Below are 21,809 nucleotides of genomic sequence, written 5' to 3'. Positions count from 1 at the left end.
AAATTCAGGACGTGTGTGTGAGATTTTTAAACCAGGCTGATGAACAAAATCCCTGAATTAATTGATAAGTATCTGCAGTGTAGCTGTTGTTGTTGGGCTTGGTTTTTGTTTTTTTAATAGTCGGTGGCTGTTTGGAGCTCAGTTTAAGTAGCCTTCTCTTCGACGTCCCTCGGCGTATAGTTCTGTAATTCTTCACAGGCTGCAGCAGACTCAGTCTGTGCTTAAACGCTTCTGATCGCTAGATAAGACGATAACATTATATTTTTCTCATACCTGGCATTCCTGATTTATGTACATCCGAAGCTCGCCATACTGTTGGATTTTAACACAGCGATTGGCAACGAGCAGACTCTTTTATTTAGAAATCAAAATTGTGCACTTGTTTGATCAAGGTACAAGTCTTTGATTTAAAAGCAACTCATTATGTTTGATTTATTTTCTTACCATCCAGCAAAGGTCAGCTTTTAACGAGTTGACTTAGAGGCAATGGCAGGGATGGGTCTAGCTGTTGTACTGCCCTTTAACTGGGAGTTCGTGCCACTGCTCTCTTGGGCACGCTACCAGTGTCAAGGAGCTGATACGTTAGGTAGGCACATTAGGGTGCTCTCTGCTCGCTTGTGCGTCCTTAATCTATCAGTTATAGAAATCCAGTGTTTTTATGTGTTATTTTTAAATGTTCAGGGTTCCTTTTTAGTGAATCTTGGTCTTTATCACCTAGTTTTCCTTTGCTGTGTAGAATAAAGAACAAATCTTGTTGCTTTTTGAATTGAAATTGTTTTTACAATTTTAAATTCATTAGTTATTGAGCTGTACCAAATAGATGGAGAGGAATTATTCTTTCTGCTTTTACAGAAGAGTCTGACTGTCAAAATTAATTATTCAAGTGAGCTCTGTTTTCAGGTGTTCGCTAAGGAATTTCTTTCCTTCAATTTGACTTCAGAGTTTCAGCAAATGTACTTGGGTATTTGGAAAGTCTGTAATTGTGTTGATAAAGGATGTCACCATTAAACGTTTGCATGTATTGAAATAGAATTGTAAACTTGAAACTTAGATCAACTCTGAGATTATATAAAAAAAAAATCTGATATAAACTGTGACTATAAAAAAACTGTGACTATAAAAAAGCAAAGCTTGAAGCCATTTTTTTTCTAAAGCAGCTCATTAAAGGGAGTATATAGTACGAGTGGGAGGTTTAAACAGATCTCTACAGTTTTAAATGACTAGACTCCTAGTCAGAGCACTAACTCCACAAAGACTTATTTTCTTCCCTCTAAATACTGCTGTATTCTTATTTTTTCTTTTATTGTGGTGTGAATTACATAGTGAATACTTGTAAAACAGTCTCAGATGGCTGGTCTAGAAGAGAATTATGTTAACTTCTGAACTCTCCTTTAGACAGCAGAAGGGAAATGTTTTTATGTGCTTTAATACCCATGTTATGCGAGTGTAATAATTGTGCTACTTTGTTTCAGCCAAGGAATATTGCAGGACAATATTTGCCTATGATGGCTCAAATGATGAACTCAGTTTTAAAGAAGGAGATATTATTCAAATAATCAGTAAGGTAAGATATTTAGTCTGCTCTAATAATTTGTAGCTTTTGCAGGTTTTGTATAAGTAGGTGAAGCATAAATGTTAGAGCAGGAGACTCTGGGCTGGATATAGAAGGAAAAAAAATGACCTCATGAGTCAAAATTAGTCTCTGAATAATCAGTGGAGATACAGGTGCCCTTAAAGACACTTGGAGTGGGAAGGTAACTTAGTTACTCAGAAGTCAGAACAGTGTGTGCCCTGTATTGAATGCAACAGTGGCTTGCTTTTCTATAATGAAGCTGTACAGCCTTTGGAAATAGCTCTTCTAACTTCTAGCTTTGTTGAGCTTTTTCTTTAGTAATACATCCGTTCTGACCTAAAGGTGATAGTTAGGATGGGTTACGGTATCAGAAGTGAGAAATGAAGATTTTTGCTTACTGTTTTTCAGTCTAGTCATTTTGAAGAAAAAATAAATAAATGTTTTCAGTAAGAGTGAATCCTGCTTTTAGAAACACTTTCCATTTCAGAAAAATAATCTCAAAGTTAATGATGCTGTCTTACTGCTCACTGAAAGATAACTCAGTATTTATATTTATTTTGAATATTGAAAGCGCCTTGTTGAAAGGTCCTGTTACAGAGACATTTTTCTACTAGCCTCTGCAATCTCTGGTTAGTTAATCTACTTGCTGATATATTAAAAAACTATAATTTGCCTGAAAGACCTGAAAGTTTTTTTTTTTTTTTTTTTTTTTTTTTTTTTTTTTTTTTTTCCTTCTCTTGAATTCAACTTTCACGCAGTTGTTTGTAATAGGAGGAGGAGAAGTAACACTGACTGTTTCTTTATGTCAGTTTTAAGTTTATGGAAAAATGCTACATTTCTTAAATGAAACAAAATTAATGCTGTCAGTATTATTTACTTTCATTGTAGTGGAAATCAGTTGCTTATGGAAGGCACTTCAGGAATCATTTTCACTGTATCTCTTGCCTGCCTGTCTGTCCTATGTTAACAGATTCACCCAAAGCTTATACTGGTCCACACTGGAGCACGGCAGAGTTACCAGGGCAGAGCTCTCCCTTCTACACCATATTCTGAAGTATATTAGTGCAGTTATCAGGTGACTGATTCAGTCCAGGGTTTTGCTCTTGCTAGCACTTCTCATTTCATGTCATAGTTTTTAGGCATAGGTATGACCTGGAATAGGTAGTTTTTCTGATTTTAAATCTTCTTTTTTTTGTGCTTTACACATAAGACGGAGTAGATGTAAAGTAGCTGTCCTTTATCATACCTACTTCTGAGCCACAGATCTTCCATATATTTCTGATTTACTTAAAGCATTTTTTGCAATTATCTTTTATAAAGATGTCTGTGGCTTAATGCTTGGAACTAGATAAACAATATTTGAATGAAGTCTTTTTAAAAAAAAATGCATGAAGATTAGAAGTTCTGGAATATGACTCACATGTTTTAACACCCTCCCCCCCCCAAAAAAAAAACACATATTTTTCACCTAACAGTTATTAAATTGACAAGAGGCTGAGGTTAGCATGCTTAGTAACTTTTTTTTTCCTGGGGTTGGGGTAGAGGTGGTTGATTGCACCTACAAATACAGATTTTATTTTTTTTTTTTTTAACTATGGGCTTAAGGTGTTCTCTTCAAGCATGTATGCTTTGTATATAACCTGTCCACATTTGCCCCCTCCAAAATAGTTTAGTAATTTAAAAACACGGCATTGAGTATTACTGCTCTGCCAGTCTGTTAGCTAATCTGGGCTTAGACAGGGTGGAAAAAGACATCAAGTTTCTTGTCACTCTTTCCAGAAAAGCATGCAATTTTTCTGAACACAATTCAGAGATAAAGATATAGGCTTGTATACAGGAGTTTGTTTATGACTTGTCTTTCCTTTGCTCATGAGTGGCGTTTCTTAAGCAATTATTACTGGAGTGTAAGGGAAAGCGTATATCTTCTCGTTTCTTTTCTGTTTCTTCTGTGTGTGTTTATTTTCCATTAAGTTGTCTTTGATTTTTCTCTGACATTCTAGCATACTTTGGCCCTGCCTAACTTAAGTTTAGCAACGGACACCATGCCCTGTTTATGACTCTGCAGTGTTCAGAAGTCGACCTCTGAAATACTTAACTGAAAGGCTGATAGAAAGAGAAACTTAAACTTGAGCACATTTTTATACTAATAACCTATGTAGGTCTTTCCTACTGCTTCCTCCTTTCATTTAATGTATAACATGATTTTTTTTGAATTTCTTTTTGTTGTTGTTGTTTTTTTCTTGTACCTGTTCAGTGTTTCCTGAACTGAGTGGTGGTTGGCTTTATGTGCTAAAATCTGGAGAGAACTAGTTGATACTGTGTTAGCAGCAGCACATTATCAGTAGTGATCCATTTGGACTTGTTTAAGGGAGCGACATCTATAGTATTTTGCAGCTAAAGCAGGGAGGAAGGCTTTTATGCTGCTAAAATATTTGAGCAACGTGGTGCTTTCATGCAGTTAGTTTTCTTACAGACTGAGAAAATTAAGGCTTCTATTCATAAGCTCATATAATAGAAATCTATGCCATTGAATTAATTTGCCATTTTATCTTACATCTTAACTTGCTTATTTTTTCCTCGATATGGTATATCTTGTTGTTTATTCACCTTTTTCAATCCAGTGAATTTAATCAATCACACTAAGTTGTGTGTTATTCAGTAAGTATGAGTGTAATTGGAATAAGATGCCGGTTGAGAAGATTGAGGATACTAAATATGGTGCACTGGGTCTTAGCTGTTTTTACTTACTTTGCTTACCCATTTACTTTGCTTCCCCTCATAGATCTTGAGTTATATATGTGATGTAATATAACTCCATATTCTGTTTTATGAGAGGGGAAAAAGGACCAGACCTGGTGTGACTTGTAGCTATTTCCCCTTACTTTTACTTGTTTAAGTAGCTAAAGTGTTCCTCTTACAAATGCAGTATGAACAAATATTTTATGCTGAGGGAGAAAGTAAAGATGGTGTTCCTCTAACTCTGTTCTGTAAAAGCAGTAAAGATTGAATGAAGTATACTATTGTTTGTTTTAGGATGGAGAGCCAGGCTGGTGGAAAGGAGAACTTAATGGTAAAGAAGGAGTCTTCCCAGATAATTCTGCTGTTCAAATCCAAGAGTCTGATAAAGACTTCCCTGTAAGTTCTTATGTGTACCTTTTTTTTAAAATGCAAAAAAGTATTAACAGAAATAGAAGGATTAAAAATGGTTACAATATGTTATGCTGCTCATAATATTAATATGATTCTGGCAGTTTATCTTCAATTATTTATATCAAAGAAGATTTAAAGGTTAATATTTGGGTAAAACTTCTCCTTTAATATCAAACTGAAATGCACTTTTTTCAGATTAGCTGCTATTAATGGGGGTGATTAGGTCTTACAGAAAAGAATGCAGTTCTGGTCCTACATCAAAAAGGGACTGTGGTATGTCCAACTCATTAATGAGTTAAACCCATACTATTTTGAAAGATGTATGTTAGGTCTCTTCTATCCTTGATCCTCTAGCATTGCAAAATGCTGAATGACTACTGTGGAACTAACTGGAATTTTTCCATGTTAAAATTTTCCAGTAGGTTGCAGAGTGTATGGAAGTTAGTAGCTTGGGGTCTAGACGTTTTCTTCTCCCCCCTCCCCATGTTTTTATGTGCTACTCATTGGTCTTATTTTAGTTCCTTGACCACTTTTTTTTTGTTGTTGTTGTAGCACATCCTTTTGCTGAGATTAGTATGGTATTTTGATGCTGACAAGTTTGTGTGGTAAAGATGAGATCATGTAAATTCAACAATGTACATTATCCCAAGATGAGATGGACTCAGTTCTAGATCAAGGCATCTAAATAATGATGCTTGTAAGTAGAGAGCGGAACTGAGTTTCTGAACGCTCTCGGTGCCTTTTGATCTAGAAGCTAAGGCATTCAGAGAGTTCGTAGATACAACGTCACAGGTAACTGTAATTTACAGAAGTTACTGTAAGTAAAGTCTAGTTAGTCTGAATCAGCAGTCTTTTTTCAAACCGATTCTCAGATTTTCTGGGACCAAGTAAATGCCATACCATGTGGCTGACCGCGTGCCCTGCTCTGGTTTTAATACTGAGAGCTGAGGGGGGAGTGGGTCTTGCTGTGGTCTGGCTCTGCAGAATTGCTGCCTAGTGAAGAGAGTTGTTCTGTGACCATAAGCGATATCTTTGCAGACAGATTTTGCCTTGATCCATGATGCTGCTATGCGCAGTGTATCCCAGTACAGGGATTCACCTCATGCTGGTAATGATAGTCCACTATTTGATATAAGATTAGTGAAAACAAATCAGTATCATCCAGCTGCAGGCTCACATTGAACACTCAATCCAATTGTTTTGATATAGGCAGCAGCATGGCATCAAAACAGCTGAACATGTTTGTTGATTAAAAACTTGAATACTTTGTTCATAAAAGAAAGAAAATATTGTGGTGTTAAATTTGTTTGCTTTTGTTTCCTCTGGGTCTAGGGAAATAAATTAGCAGGAGTTTTCATGCTTGTTTGATGGCACTTCATGGCTCAGAGTAAAGTCTTTCTGCGTTAGGAAAACCTTATTCAATAGTTGTAGTGGCACAGAAGTAAAATCCACATCCATAGCAACTGTTTCCAAAATACCCATTATCAGGAATTTTTAGAGGTGGTGTGTTGGACCAGCCCCATAAAACTTCCAACAGCGTTTACAGAATGAGTTTAGCAGATTTCTTTGATCATTTTGTTGGTGACGCTTGTCCTCCTTAGTACAGCCAGATACCTCTAACATCATGTTTTCATTAACTGGATCCAGGGAATGGCATGGTTTATAATGTCTCCTGGAGAATAATTCAGTACTCCTTCTACAGAGGAAATTCAAACCATTTTAATCCGTTCAGGGGAAGTGATGACTACCTGCCTATTACAATAGGGCTAATTCTAATTTACAAATTGTTGCATGATAATTTGAAATTTCTTAATGGCTAAAACAGTTTGTGCATCTTTCTCCACTCAAAGATAAGCTGGTAAGGAAGCTCAAAGCAGAACATTTTTCATGCAAATACACTGTTTGCAACTTGTGAACGTTGCTATTTTTTGTCTTAAAACATTGTAATTTGGAACTTCAAATAGAAGTAATTCTAATCTTCAATATAGAACCTTCTCGTCAGCGAAGGTTCAAATTTAATATAATTACTCCTTTAAACTTACAGTATACTAACCAATATTAAGAGTTTTACATGTTCAAACAATCTTTTGGACTAGGAAAGACAATTCTTAGTTTTCAGTTTTTCATACCTGTTCTGCTTATGCACATAGCTTAAGCACTGATCTGAGATTTGAAGAAACTTGTGTCTTGTTCCTGCATTTGCAACTGTCTGGGAGATATCAGATTATTCTTTTCAATACTTTGTTTCCTATATGTAAATTGATTGCCTCCTTTGAAAAATACTTTGTATTCAACCAGTAAACAAGCTAGACATTGCAAAATATAAAACAAAAAGCAAGTCTGTCTTCTATAGAGAATATAATTTTTATTTTTCTTCCAGAAGCCAAAGAAACCTCCGCCTCCAGTTAAAAGTTCAGGTATGTAGGATATGCATACCAGTAAGTATCTGAGGAAAAGTCATGTGCCGTTTCTGAAGTCTTCTGCATTTTTTTTTTTATCCTAGTAATGCAGCTACGCTTAATCACTGTTTGAGGTTACTTTTTATACTTTAGGTATTTTTACTGCTGTTACATATTTTTCCAAATTATGATGAGAACTACTTTGTAATCCTTTAAATACAGGCCTACAGTTTCCTGGTCTTACACGAGTGTTTATAAATGGTATTACACTCCTTGGAAGGGAAAAGTGTAAACGCAAATTGGTGTATGCCATTTTTAGGTAGTGACTAAGATAATTAAAGCTGTTTAAGAACTGCCTATGTGTTTTTTTCCTATATATTTATTTATTTATATTCAGCTCCAAAGCCTGAATTGCCAACTGGAGAGAAGAAATTCCTTGCTTTAAGGTCTGAAGAAAAAGGTGAGACCAGTTTTATTTATAGTGAATTTCAGACTGTGTTCTTTTAAATGAGTTGCAATTTTTAGCTGGATTGCTCTATACAATATATACCTGTTTGGAAGGTGTACAGATTTTTTTAATACTGTCTAATAAAGTTGTCACTTCTCTGTAGTTATGAAAGAATGTTAAGAGCGATTAGAGGAAGAAGTACACTGATGAAATGTCTATTTTTTATTATTGCATTACATCTTGAAAAAACATGATTGCAACACATAATAATATAATTGCCATTTGATTCATTTATGTCTATGATAGTGACTGCAATTTTGAGTAACAATAAGCTAAGAAAAATGAAAATGTTTGCCACCACTACTGAATGTTTCAGCCAGAATCAGTTTCTAACTGAAATTATTTTTGAAAGAAACGCATGGAACACTTATGACATCTTTTTAAGGAATATTATGGTCAGTAGTGCTTAGAAATTAAGGTTTCTTTTCCTACTAATTCTTACTGTATTCCATACTTCCACTTCCACAGAATTTGTAGATGTTTGCAAAGTTATTCCCAAATTTAAAGCAAAGCTTAAGAAAGTAATAGGAAAAAAAAAAAAAACTATTATGACCAAATGTGTTTCTAAAGTGCTTGTTTTTGTATTTGAAAAACTTGGCAATTTAATCTGCTAAACTGTTTCCACTGTGTTAAAGTCAGAAGCTTAAATAAATTTGGTGGATGAATCTTAGAAGAAATGTTAATACTATTGCAGCTTAACAAAATATCTGTATGTGATACAGTTACGTGAGTAGTGAAATGTAGGGGCGGAACATTGCTAAGAAGCATTTGGAAAGTAGGCTTGCTCCGTATCTCTTGGCTGCTTTGAACGCATTTTGTAACCTACAGTTTAAACCTAGCACGTTCTCAGGTGTTTCATGTGAAGATATTTGTTAAAATTATCTATCTTTTTGCCAAATTCTTAGAGTAAATTATTTTTATCTTTGGGAGCAATATCTTCGTGTTTGAATGCAGATCAGTTGTTTGATGCTAGAAATTTTGATCGCTTAAGATGTTTAAAATCCCAAGATAAGCTTAATTTTAGGTTGGTTCTTTCTGCTATGATATGTTTATTTCCATAACTGAGTTCAATTGTTCATTGAGGAGCATGCAAAAAATAGAGTAACACCATCCAAAATGCTTAGAAATGTGAAAGCTACTGAAAAATTAAGTAAGGTAAAGAACAATATTTTTCCGTAGTTTTCCTGCATTATTTTTTGTGCTATGTCCTGTGTTCTTTTGAAGGGCAGGTTGCATAGTTGTACGTGGTCCTTCCTGGCCTTAAAAATTATTTAGCTAACAGTAGTGTTTTACTAGAAATAAACTCCAATTTATCAGTGCAGTTTGAGATTTCTATTGAAAAAATAACTGTGTTTAATATTAATGATCAGTATCACTAAATATGAAAATGTATTTTAATTAGTCTTACTCAAACTATTAACTGAGCAGCTCTAATTGCAAACTATCAGGCAACGTAATTTTCTTTGCGTATTTAGAGGCTAAATAGCCTGCCTTTTATTGTGGGGTGGGGGGGAAATGGCTGACAGGATTTTTAACAGCTATGATTTCCTATCTGTTCCTGTGTTCATACCAAAGGGCACCTAATATCATTTCTCTGTTTTAGTAATTTTATTTGATGTAAATATTTCAGGTTAGTATTTTAATTTTCCTTACAAAACTGCTTGTTTTTAACCAACACTTATCTGTTTCATTGTATGGTAAAAGGCAAAAGAAAAAGTATGCTACTTTGTAGAGCAGAATTATCTGATTTGTGTATTCATAACCTTGAGCCAATTTTATATTCAAATTTTGAGTAGAAGTAGATCAAGAGAAAACTATCAGATTATTATATTTCAGGAATACCATTTTTTTTGCCCTTTCTGTGAACTCAGAAGCCATTCTTCGTTGTTCTTAAAATGCAAGAATAGTGTTTTGTGTTCATATTTTGCTGAATAGCATTTAGGTAATTGATCTTAAGTAATACTAGCTACCCTTGGTCATTTAAAATTTGAAATGTATATAAAATCAATAGATGTAGGCGAAGCTTGTCTCATTAACAAGGTGTTTTATATGGAATAGAAAGGTGCTTTTTGTCAGCCAGCACCACCAAGAGGCAAAGTTGTGTATTGTCACACTGATTCCGTTTTCTGTTTTGTTTTGGTTTTTTTTAACTTAATACTGAGAAAGGCTGAAAGGGGGTGTGAGCAAGTTTAATTTCTACGTTAGTATCTCCAAACATTCAGAAATCACAGAGGAGGAGGATAATCCTGTCCTGGAAAAGGGAAAGTAGAAAGTACACTCAGGACAACCTACAGCCTGTGATTAGGGAACATGGGTTGAAGACTATTCAACTAGCGCTTGTGATGTGGCCTGAATTTTTGACTACTGTATACCACTTTATTTTTGCCAGCTCCTCTTGAGAATATTCGAGTAGGTTATGCAATTATTGGACAGTAAGTGTTTAACTTTTTTGTTTTATTATCAATACTTAATTTATACCCTTGAATTTGTAGAAGATAACCTTTATCCCAAATAAGATGAATCTAATACATAGAATTCTTTTTCCAGAGGTCTGTTCTGTTGTTTGTTTTGTGTCTGAAAGAAGTCTAGCTTAAAAAAAAATAAAAATTTTTAAAAAAAAGAGAGAACATGTGATGAATTCATTCAAAAAGGCAAAGCAGTAGTAGTACAGGAATTTTTTTTGTTAGTTAACTGTCATTTGCAGTATGATAACGTGAATCCAGAATTTTCTACTCTGATTTCATGTCAAATGGAATTTTTCTTGCATTCACGTAACATTTGTTTTTCTTTAAGTTCAGGTAAGCACTTTGTATATTTTGATAAGGTGTCACTTAAGACACTTGCATATCTATCTTTCACTTTTATCTGATTTTCATAAAAGTGTTTCTGACAGAATTTGCTTTCTAATTGACTAGCATTGTAAGTGCCATAGACAATGTCTTTTAAAAAATGTTCTGGTGGTGTGTTTGTCAGATGAAAAAGGAGCTTTGGACCAGAAGCCTTCTAAGCCAGTTGCTCCTCAAGTACCACCCAAGAAGCCTATTCCTCCGAGCAAGAGTAATAACTTACTGAGAGCAGGGCTTCTGCACCCAAAACGACCAGAGAAACCTGCTTTGCCATCATCTGTATCAAAGTAAGTATATCTTTAGTCATGTGTAATAAATACATTTTATTTGATTTACTATTCTTTCTTGGCTGAGATAAAATTGGCCAAGTTTCAGATCTGTTTGCTCTCTGAGGATTTTTGAATCAATATCTTTCAGTTCTTAAGTGACCTAACTGTAAGCTCCAAAGTGGATTTGTTTTGTGTTTCCTACTAATACTGTTTCCTACTAATACTTGTATTTATGTGTTTAAATATTCTCAGGGAAGGGCATTGAAGGCCAATTTTTTTTCATTTTACACTAGCTGTAGCTTCTGTGCTCTAGCATTGAGTCAGAGTGCAGTGTTTCAGCACTTTATGCAGCATAAACTAGATGAAAAAGGAGAGTTGACAGAATACCTATGCTTACTCAGTGTACTTTTTCTTTCTTGGGGGAAAAAAAATGCTTAGAGAAAGAATATAGTTCTCTTACCTGTCTTGAAAACTTTTAGTTGAATATCTGACCAAATAGGGATAGTAATAGCAACTGTTAGTTCTTTACTTTCTTTCCTTCTTTTTTTTTTCTTAAACATTCTATTCCTCATGAGTTTGAAAAAAAAAATATTTGTAGTATTTCACCAAGGAAAAAAATATTTTTTTTGCATCAATAGAAATTCCCCCCCTCCCAGGATTTTGCTTCCATCCCAGGTTCAAGTATTTGTCGTAGCCTTAGTCATGAATGCAGATACACTGCTCACAAGTAACTGTGTCCCTTTAGGATGTTTGTCTGACTTGAAAGAAATGTCAGAAAATGAGATCATGATGAAGCTAGCCTTGTACGTAAAGGAGAAGAGAGTTGCTACCTCAAAGAGCCTGGATCTTAAATAGTTGGGAACATAGGGAATGGCTGCAAACATTCTTTTGAGGAGGTCTGTTGGTCTGTCGGTCGGTCTGTCTTTCTTTCCCCCTCCAGAAGGAAGAGTAAGCTAAAGGGAGGGAGAAAACAGTGCAGAGGGGAATGGAGTGCAGATAGTATAAAGATTTAGGGCCGAATTCAACAGCCAGACAACAAAAGACAGTGTAGGCAAAGCTACCTCTAATGTGACCCTGTACAGCCCTGGGACAATTCGGTGCTTGACGGAGGAACATTCTAGGGTACTTGTCGTATTGCCTCTATTTTTATTTTTCAGCATGTAATCTCGTTATGTCACTTGATACTTTTTAGTTTCCAAAGTAGAAAATTTTCAGTCTTTAACTCCAGCAGTTACTCCATCCTCACCCCCACAGATGCAAGGGGGTACATGTGCAATAAATAAAAAAAAAATGTAAAGGAAAAGGTTGTCTGTTTATCTGTTTATTCTTTCATGTTGGGTCACTTCAATGAAGAGCAGGATTAGCAAAGCCTGAGAGCTATTTGTAGAATAAGAGCTTATATGTATTAGACGCTTACTTACATAACCGGAAGAAAATAACATATTCTGAATAGTTTCTTCTTTACAAGAAGATTTTGATGTCAAGGAATGTGAGTATTTGTATCTGAATATTTCAAGAGATTTTACTGAAGGTGCTATTTATATTCAGCTGTCTTGTTTTCTGTTTCACTGACTTGTAATCATTTAAATTTAATTGTCAAAATATGCCTGGTTGTCAAAACGTTAAGAGGTTTCATTGAAATTTCAAGGAAACTTTATGCATCTGAGCACTCAACAAGAGTTGGAACAGAAGGAATGGCTTTATAGGACCAGAATTGCTCTCTAAAAGACTTAATTTTAAGCAAGGCTTTAAAAAAAACCCATAAAATCTGCTCAAATTTTCCCTCTTGCTCTTAGTATAATTCAGTTGTAAACTGTCTCATCTGCTGACTAGATGTGTTTTGGGTTGCTTTTATTATGACAGATCTAATGGAGAAGTTGTTTCTCTTCGACCGAAATCTGAAATTGAGCCAGTAGCAAAACCAAAGTTGGACTCTGAACAATTACCACTTAGACCAAAATCAGTAGAGGTAGATTCGCTTGTGGTAAAGAGCTCTAAAGAATCAGGTAAGAAAAGAATTAAAAATTTCTTCTAGGTCTTTCTATTTGAATTGCAGTATTTTACAAGGTTAGAATAAGCTCTTTAAGTAATTTACTCAAAATACCACGGAGTGTAATTAAGCCAATTCAATAGAAAGTGTATTTTTTTTAGAACTACTGTAGGTAGTCCCTGCTAAGAGTTGAAAAACAATGTACAGATGTCAGTAGGCTATTTAGAGATAATTGACCGCTGTGGTATAAACAGATGGGAGGAGAAGAACATTAAATGGTTTGTTCTTCCGATTTGGAAGTATATTTTTTCCTTTCTCTTCTGTTTTTATGAAATTGTTTTTTTTTACTGACTGATACTGTTCATTCTTCTGCTCTTACATTTCAGATGCTCTTTATGTTTCTAGCTAACTTCCATATTTTTAGTAATGCCGTTAACTGTAGCATTCCGAAATTAGGTTCGTAACTGCTATAGATTATGACTTTATCATACTTTAAAATTTGGCCAATGTGGTGTATCGGACCTTTAAATTTCATGCTTGTGGGAGGAAGATGCTGGCTTTTCTTAATGTACCTTGAGCCAACTCTGGCATCTCTAAATCTAAATCTGTACAGTGAAAACCTTATCACTGGTTAAAGCAACCACATTTATGGTCAGCCTCTTGGAGCTATTATATAGATACATTTTGTTCTTTACTGACAGTGCAGCTGACTTCAATACTCTATGTGCGTTTTACGCAGAGATTGCCTACTACGGGTATTTTTAAATCTCTAAAATATTTTTATTGTGTGACTACACACTGCAGATAAAGCTTTAGTGCATTGTATCTGCAGTATTTGACTAATATATCTTAAATACAACCTTTCATCTCAAAAAGGGTTGTTTGAGAACAATACGTTTTGAAATTGTAGTAAAACTTTTTTTTTTTTTTTTTTTTTTTTTTTTACTATTTACAAATAGTTGATATCCAGGATGTAGAATGGGTGTTACTGAAATGTAGAATGGGTGTTACTGAAGTGTAATCAAGTTGACCTGTGAAACAAAAATAATGTATTAAAAAGCTGAAACAATTTATGAATGAGAAGGGATACTTCTGATTTTTCTATTAAGACCCAACATATTTTAAAACCTGCTTTTACGCTAAAATGTCGTCTTTTGGGAAAGTTTAGCTGAAATATATTTTTAATAAAGAAGCTGTATCTTTCAAAGCAACAAAAAGTTGGAATCTATGTATGGAAGCATCCTGGAAAGATTGTAAATATTATTAATGCTGAATGTTCCTGAAGTATTTATAAATTCTCTTTTTTTATTATTATTCATTGGAACTTATGCATGTGCTTTGGTATGCTTTTTTAAAGCTTTTGAATTGGCAGTTTAGTAATTACCTCTACTATTTAAATGTATAGCTTGAGTGATTGTACAGAAGAAACCTTTTCAGGCCAAAGTAAGCAGAGAGATGAAAGATTGATGCACAACATAGCCTTAAAAATGTAAGCTTTGTCGTATTACTTAGATGTTTAGTTCTAGGGTTGTGCTAGACGTATTTGTATATTATAGTAACATATATCACCAGGAAAAAAAAACTTCTTGTGAAAACAGATGGATTATGTCTTTTTCTTCAGGTGCAATTATTTTAAATCTTTAATAACCAGAGTGGCAATGTACCGGGTATGGTATTAGATATTTATATTAAAAAGCCAACTTTTTTTTCCTGATTTAACATATTCATTCCTGTTCACTGACATATGATTCCTCACGTTCACAGAAAGACTCAAGCTTTTAATAACTAAGTTGAGGGAAAATTTAAAAAAATGACAAAGTACTGTCAGTGATTTGCAGCCTTGTAGTCTATCCAGATTTTATTTTTAATAATTTGTCAAGCATAGATCGGAACAGTTTAATTTTCTGTCTGGAATAAAATGTGAATAAGCCTTTATCTTGAAAATATCAGCCTAACTGTAACACTTACTGAGGAGCAAGGGTAGAAACAGTCAAAACACAGAGATGCCTCTCTGAAACTCCAGTCCTGCAGTGGCCTCCCTGCAGACTGATATTTTGGCAAGGAATTACTTGCTGATCAGCAGCAAAAATTGCTAAAATTTGTCTGATGTAACTGTAATTCTCGACAGTGTGAAAGATCTGTAAATATAATCTTAAAGCTTGACAGTGTATCTTTAAGGTTCAGCCACTTTAATTAGCTTTAAGGAGCAACTGTAAATGTTCTGTACCTATTGAAAATGAAACAAAACTATCTCAGTCATCAGCTAGGGTCAGATGCTCGAAAACATTCAGAATCATTGATCATGTTGAAATACTTCCTGTTGAAGCTTCATTTTAAAAAAATGCAATAAATGTATGGTTGGTTAAAGTACTATAAAAGATGTAGAGCTGTAACACTAGTATGCTGAACATGTAAAGCAATTCTGTTTCTTCTACAAATGTTTCTTTTTCCTGCTTTGTAAAATAATTTTTTTGTTCAGAATCTTTTTCTAGACATTCCTCTCCTTGACTTTTCTTTCCAGATTTTGTTTCCTATCCTGTTTGCCATGTTTCCCTTCTTACGTGTCAGGAAATTACCCTACCCTTCTCCATTTTGGTAAGATAACAATCTATAAGGAAATCCAAATGCTTTATGCCATACACATAGCCTCTTCTTAACATCATAAATGTAATTTTCAGTTGCAGTTTTCAGTACTAAAATTTTTGAGTTTCAATTTAAAATGCCTTTTTGTTTGTTTGAATGCCTATTTTCCTTAGCTGTTAAACAAGAATTTATTTTAAATAAGGTCTTGTCTTCCATAATATTAACAATGTTTCACTTTTCTCATGAATTTTGAAGCCCCAGCAGCATATGTAGCATTGGAGCCATAATTTCTTTAGTGAGCCCTTCAGCTTTACTACTTTTTGTTAAGGTTGTTTTTAGAAAAACTGCTAGGAGTGTTCACAAGTTTACTAATAAAAACTCTTACTTAACTATATCTCTTAGCGTTCCTGACGGTTGTAATATATGATTCCAGGTTATGATTGCAGAAGAGACGTTTCTAATAGTCTATCCGTAGTAACTGTCTAGGGTTAGCATATCTTTCTCTTTCGAGAGAGAAAGATTCTCTCTCTCAACCTTAGTCCTTTTTTGGACTCTGATTATCTGCAGATGTGTGAGATTGCTTTTTTGGCACTGTAATGAGGTTTCCACTTGTTTCTCGCAGGCTATCTGTAAGAGTTAATTGAGGTATCATTTTATTGATTGAAATGGATGTAAATTGTGAAATTGCAATGGTTTTCGTCAGGGACCTGCTGTACTATTGATTTCAGTGGGGCCAAGATTTCTGCTAGTGTAGGTAAAAAAGCCGTTAAAAACTCCCCAAACACTGTGTTTAATGCCTTCTTCTATACCAAGGCAATAAGAGGGAAAGATAAAAAAGGGAAGTCCAAACAGTCAGAATTCTCTCTGTCTGCAATATGCTGGAAATATTCTGTGCCAAAGAAGTTACACAAGTGTGGTGGTTTTTTTATGTAAGGGCTTCCAAGAGGGAGAAAAAAAAAAAGAGTGGCTTTAGTATCATTCACCATCTATATTTTTAATCATAGATAATTACAGTCTTGAATCATATCCATATCCTCAAGCCTTGTGAAATTTTTATTTTATTTTATTTTATTTCCTGTATACAGACATTATTCTTAATATGTCCATGACTGATGATGATCTTGCTCATGGAGACAGGGCTGGTGTTACAATAGGAATAGTAACTCAATTTCTGATTCTTATTTAAATTTATTGCTAAGTAGATTGTCATTCCTGCAGAATGGCAAAAGTAGGGTCATTTAAAATCAAAAATGATAAAGATAGAAAAAGAATACATAAATACTCTTCCTGTTTTTGTGTTAGCTTTTTTAATAATAACTAATATACGTCCTGATTTTACTTTTTGGCATGGATTAATGATCTGAGACTAGAAGATCAAATGAACAAAATGGAAATATCTCCCTTTATCACTGTTGCATAACTTCCAACAAGTTAAGTACTTTATCGGCACAACAGAAATACTTTCAGAATCATCCTTTCTCCCTCATCCTTTCTTCCATCAGCCCCTTGCCATATATCACTCTTCTGTTTCTTCCTACTTTTTTCTTCCCTACTTTTTTTTATTGAAAATATGATTACATGTTTACAAAAGACTATCTTTACATACTCTAATAAAATTGAAAAGTAGCAAAGCTGATAAGTAACTGATTGCTACAAATACTCATGGTTCAATAAAACAATAGATAATGAAGTAGATAGGTTCAGGGATATCTGAAAGGTGCCAATATTTTAAGGATTTAAAGGATAGTAGTACAGATTACAAAGATACTAAAATCAATCAAAAAATTCAGTGGAAAAGTTAATTTCTACAGGTATAAAATAGCTTTCACAATGCATGGATAAAACTTATATTCAGCAGATAAGTTTTAAGTGATCAAAACATTGCATTGGTACAAATGGTCTGTCCAGTGTTTTCATAGCTTTTTTTTTTTTTTTTTTTTTTCCCTTATCCTACCTTTTGCTATAGGTTCAAGAATAATAAGGAAGTAGGGAAAGAATTACCAAACCTTCTGTTTGATAAATCATAATGCTTACATAAAAATCAGAGGTTACAAAACCGAAGAAAATACCCATGAATATTATGTTTGGTGTCCATATTAAATGCCATATGATGCTTTAATTAAGTGTGTAATTTCAGGAATAAGTTAGACAAATTTCAGTGTTGTAAATTTGTATCTAATATTATATAGTCTTATGTCAATATTTAAATAAAAACCAACTCCTTGTGTATCTGTTGGGTAGGTAAGTATTAACTTGTTTTTGTGGAGAAGTTCACATACAAGAGGTTAGGAAACTTAGTTGTAAAGCTGCTGACCTACTTGTGTTATGTTCTTGGTTAGATACAAATGTTTTATTCTACCTATTAATAGATTCCCCCCCCCCCCCCCCAGTTACTTCTTGCTATAGGATGTAATGAATTTCTGCCAGAAGAATTTCTTCATATAAGGAGGAAATAGGTTGGAGAATAAAGCAAGATGTCATCCAAGAGAGATTTTTAAGTAGAGTTTAGAGCATAAAGAAACTATTCAAAAGCAATAGATCAGTAGGTCTTAAAGTATAGGAATGAAGTGCTGAAATGTTTTATTGCAGACTGCATGGAGGCCTGCATTTTCTACAGACAAAGTACTACATCTGAAAAAAACAATACTATGCAGAAATATTTGCAGTTAATAACTTACCTTGTATGAATCTGTGGACATGCGATTTATCGCGTTGCTTGTATTTTTCTATTTGTAAGTAGCTGAAAATGACGTGTCTCAAATTTGTTTTTAATTATCCTGGAAAGTAGTCGTACATAAATTTTTCTCCAAATATTTGTTAGATCATTTTTACACTGCCATCTTACTACAGTACTTCTCTGAGAGCATGAATTTAAATGCTCATTGAATCAACTCATAGCATTTTCAGAGGGAAAATATGGTTTTCCAGATAAGCTGAAGTCATCTAGTTGTTTCATACCGTTCATATTGTGTGCATGAAAAAATTTTGATGCAATAAGAGTTCAGATAATTTTTTAATTCTTCTTAGGGGGGAAAAAAAAAACAATAAAAAGTATCCCATCAAAAAATTCTGATCTTGATGGTGGTCCATGTTTGATCTTTTTCTAGATCTGTTAAGCTTTGATGATTTAATAGCTACCTCAGATAATCTCTCACACCCTACTGCAAGCAGACCCAAGATGCCTGGCAGGAGGCTGCCTACACGTTTCAATGGCAGTAATTCTGTGAGTATATTGGCTGTTTTTCTTAGTAAACTAAGAACCAACTACCCTAGGAAGAAGGTTGTACTGAGAAACAGTCTTTTGAACCATTTAGCTGAGAGTGAAATGTAAGATGCTAAAGAGGTTCATTTCCTATAGATCTTGCCTGTAGGAATTTTCATTCTTGAATCAAAGGAGTGCACATAAGAGAATGAAGACAGTTAGCCTCACAGAACAGAAAGTGGACTCCTTCAGCTGTAGTACGTTGTGGGGAATCCGGAGCTCTTCCAGAAGCACTGATGATGAAATGCCTCACAAGCATAGCAATATATATATAGTCTTTACCCCTAAAAGAGTTGTCACAGAATGTTGCTGTTAAGATGGATGCACAGTCTCACATGCCAAGACGTGGCATCATCAGACCGTGAGAACAAGGTGGTGCAAAATCCTTAAAATCAAATTAATATCTTCTTAACATTTTATAGTTTAATCTTGCCAGTTGCTATCTACTATTATTGCTTATTAATATATGTGTATTATGAAAGTACCTACAGGCTTGTAACAGCATCAAGGACAGCATCTGTTAAGTAATTCAAAAATGCTTACAAATGGTGTCCAAAATTCTTTTGTGTGACTTAAATTCTGTTGAACGAATATTGCAGGAGAATTAAGATTTTGAGTGGAGGGGAAAAAACTCACAGTAGTTGAGGAATTTGAGGTTTTTCTGATCACATCTTAAAAATGTGCAACAGTTCTTGTTTTTTCTCTCATTAAAATATTCTTGTTTTGTATGAATGTTTTATTTACCAGCCAAGTCAAAATGCAAGTCCAGAAAAAAATGTAAAGGTGCAGAAGGAAGAAGAAGAAAGTGCCAAACCAAAGCCATTTGAAATGAAAAAGGTATGATACCAGGGGAGCTAGAAATGTAGTAGGCAGCTAGTTACTCTGTTCCTCTTGCTTGTATTTACAGTAAAAATTGTTGCAACCATCTAAATGCAAATGATTGTATTTAAATGCAAGTGAGCTATATCAGTCGGTATACAGCTTATGTTGAAAATCTTGGGATTGAGTGACATGAAACTGTTACCATTTCCACCTAAGCTTTGCGTCTGCCTAGCCTTTAGTCTCCCTATATGTAGAAAAGATCAGCAGATCAGAAGAGTGTGCAAAAGATTGCTTGCCGTAAACTAAGGGACTCCAGTAAATCACAACTTTTTAAAATGTAGAGAACTGCAATGCAAGTAGATTTTTTTTTTTCTAAATGTTTTAGTATTTCCATGAGGTTTCTGTATAGAGCATAACTGTATTATATACCGCTGTAGTCCACTTGAACTGGATATTCCTTTTTTACCATTCTTATGTTTTAATTTGGGTAGAAGTTAAGGGAAATTTTGTGCATATAACTAAATGCATATAACTAAACGCTTATAGCTATAAGGTACATGCAAGATGATCACATACTAGTACACTCTTAAGTGGTCAGTTCATAGAGATTTCACTTTCTTAGCATTTTTACTGATTTATTTTTTCAGCCATCTGCATTCACACCGCCACTTCCATCTTCATCCCAGAGACCGAATTCTGTTATACTCAGCTTTTCTCCTGGAGAAATTAAACTTAAAGGAGAAACAGATGATGGAAAAACTTCTGTGGAAGAGCTCAGGACTCAAATTAATGAACTGATGAGTTTAATAGACACACTGAAAAAAGAACACGGGTAAATATTTTCCTTCTCAATCTGCAAGTGAATATGTATTAGCATTTTCTAAATATGTTTAATTCCAGAATTCTTTTTGAAGATAAAGCTATCTTATATTAATATACTTTCATGAATTCAATACTTCTTTCTGTAGAAGTTGATCCAAGTAGGTGTCCTAAATGTGTACTGATATGATGCCAAAGTATTTTTTGAATTTGTACACAATTGTTTTCTTCCTACCTTGTACTCCATTCATTACTGCTTACTGAAAATATTGTTTAAATACTTACTACTTTTACAATAAGGAAGAGTAAATCACTTTTGTGATATTTAGCATAAGTTCATGTGCTACCTTTGCTTATTTAATTACTGTGCATAAATAATTGTAGCATCAACATCACTGCTAGTAAGCAAGATTACTGTGCTATTTAAAGCGGTGATTATGGGGTCCCCATTGTCTGTGCATGTGTGCATCGATGTGTGTTTAAAGGAGGACATGAAAGAAAGAAATCTAACTGGTGTTTGAATAAGTGCCACAAAGACCAATCATAGAACTGTGAGGTTGGAAGGGACCTCTGCAGATCATCTAGTCCAACCTCCCTGCTCAGCAGGGTCACCTAGAGCATGTTAGACAGGGTTGCATCCAGGCAGGCCTTGAAGATCTCCAGACAAGGAGACTCCACAGCCTCTCTGGGCAACCTGTGCCAGTGCTCTGTCACTCTCACAGGAAAGAAATTCCCCCTCACGGTCAGGCAGAACTTCCGGTGCTTCAATTTCTGCCCATTGCCTCTTGTCCTGTCACACGGGGCAACTGAGAAGAGTTTGTCCCCGTCCCCTTAACACCCTCCCTTCAGGTACTTGTACACATTGATCAGATCCCCCCTCAGTCTGCTCTTCCCCAGGCTGAAGAGGCCCAGCTCTCGCAGCCGTTCCTCATAGGGCAGATGCTCCAGTCCTCTTAATCATCTTCATAGCCTACACTGGACTCTCTCCAGTAGCTCCATGTCTCTCTTGTCCTGAGGAGCCCAGAAGTGGACGTAGTACTCAAGATGAGGCCTCCCCAGGGCTGAGTAGAGGGGTGGGATCAGCTCTCTCAACCTGCTGGCAACACTCTTCCCAATGCAGCCCAGGAGACCATTGGCCTTCTTGGCCACAAGGGCACATTGCTGCCTCATGATCGATTTGTCATCCACCAGCACTCCCAGGACCCTCTCTGCAGAGCTGCTCTCCACAAGGTCAGCCCACAGCTTGTACTGGTGCCTAGGGTGATTTTTTCCCTAGGTGCAGGACCCTGCACTTGCCCTTGTTGAACCTCAGGAGGTTCCTCTCCGCCCAATTCTCCAGCCTGTCCAGGTCTCTCTGAATGGCAGCACAGCCCTCAGGTGTGTCAGACACTCCTCCCAGCCTGGTATCATCAGCAAACTTGCTGAGGAGGCACTCTGTCCCCTCATCCAGGTCATTGATGAAGAAGTTGAACAGGATGGGACCCAGGACTGAGCCCTGGGGGACACCACTAGCCTCAGGCCTCCAACTAGACTTCACACCACTGATGACAACCCTCTGAGCTCTGCCTTTCAGCCAGTTCTGCATCAA

The 21,809-nt window shown here is 35.2% G+C and overlaps 1 protein-coding gene across 1 annotated transcript in view; it reads left to right on the top strand.

Annotated features, from left to right (window-relative positions):
- CD2AP (CD2 associated protein) overlaps positions 1–21,809 on the top strand; it is an 83,737-nt gene that overhangs the window by 57,334 nt on the left and 4,594 nt on the right. Inside the window, exons 8-16 of the mRNA XM_062573218.1 lie at positions 1,473–1,564; positions 4,607–4,708; positions 7,104–7,140; positions 7,520–7,582; positions 10,604–10,763; positions 12,609–12,751; positions 18,426–18,541; positions 19,328–19,417; positions 20,050–20,234. Of these exons, the coding sequence (XP_062429202.1) occupies positions 1,473–1,564; positions 4,607–4,708; positions 7,104–7,140; positions 7,520–7,582; positions 10,604–10,763; positions 12,609–12,751; positions 18,426–18,541; positions 19,328–19,417; positions 20,050–20,234 (988 nt within the window). The remainder of the gene's footprint in view (positions 1–1,472; positions 1,565–4,606; positions 4,709–7,103; positions 7,141–7,519; positions 7,583–10,603; positions 10,764–12,608; positions 12,752–18,425; positions 18,542–19,327; positions 19,418–20,049; positions 20,235–21,809) is intronic.

The sequence above is a fragment of the Rhea pennata genome, chromosome 3 (genome assembly GCF_028389875.1).
Source record: "Rhea pennata isolate bPtePen1 chromosome 3, bPtePen1.pri, whole genome shotgun sequence".
NCBI lineage: Eukaryota > Metazoa > Chordata > Aves > Rheiformes > Rheidae > Rhea > Rhea pennata.
This window is presented reverse-complemented; position numbering and strand designations above follow the sequence as displayed.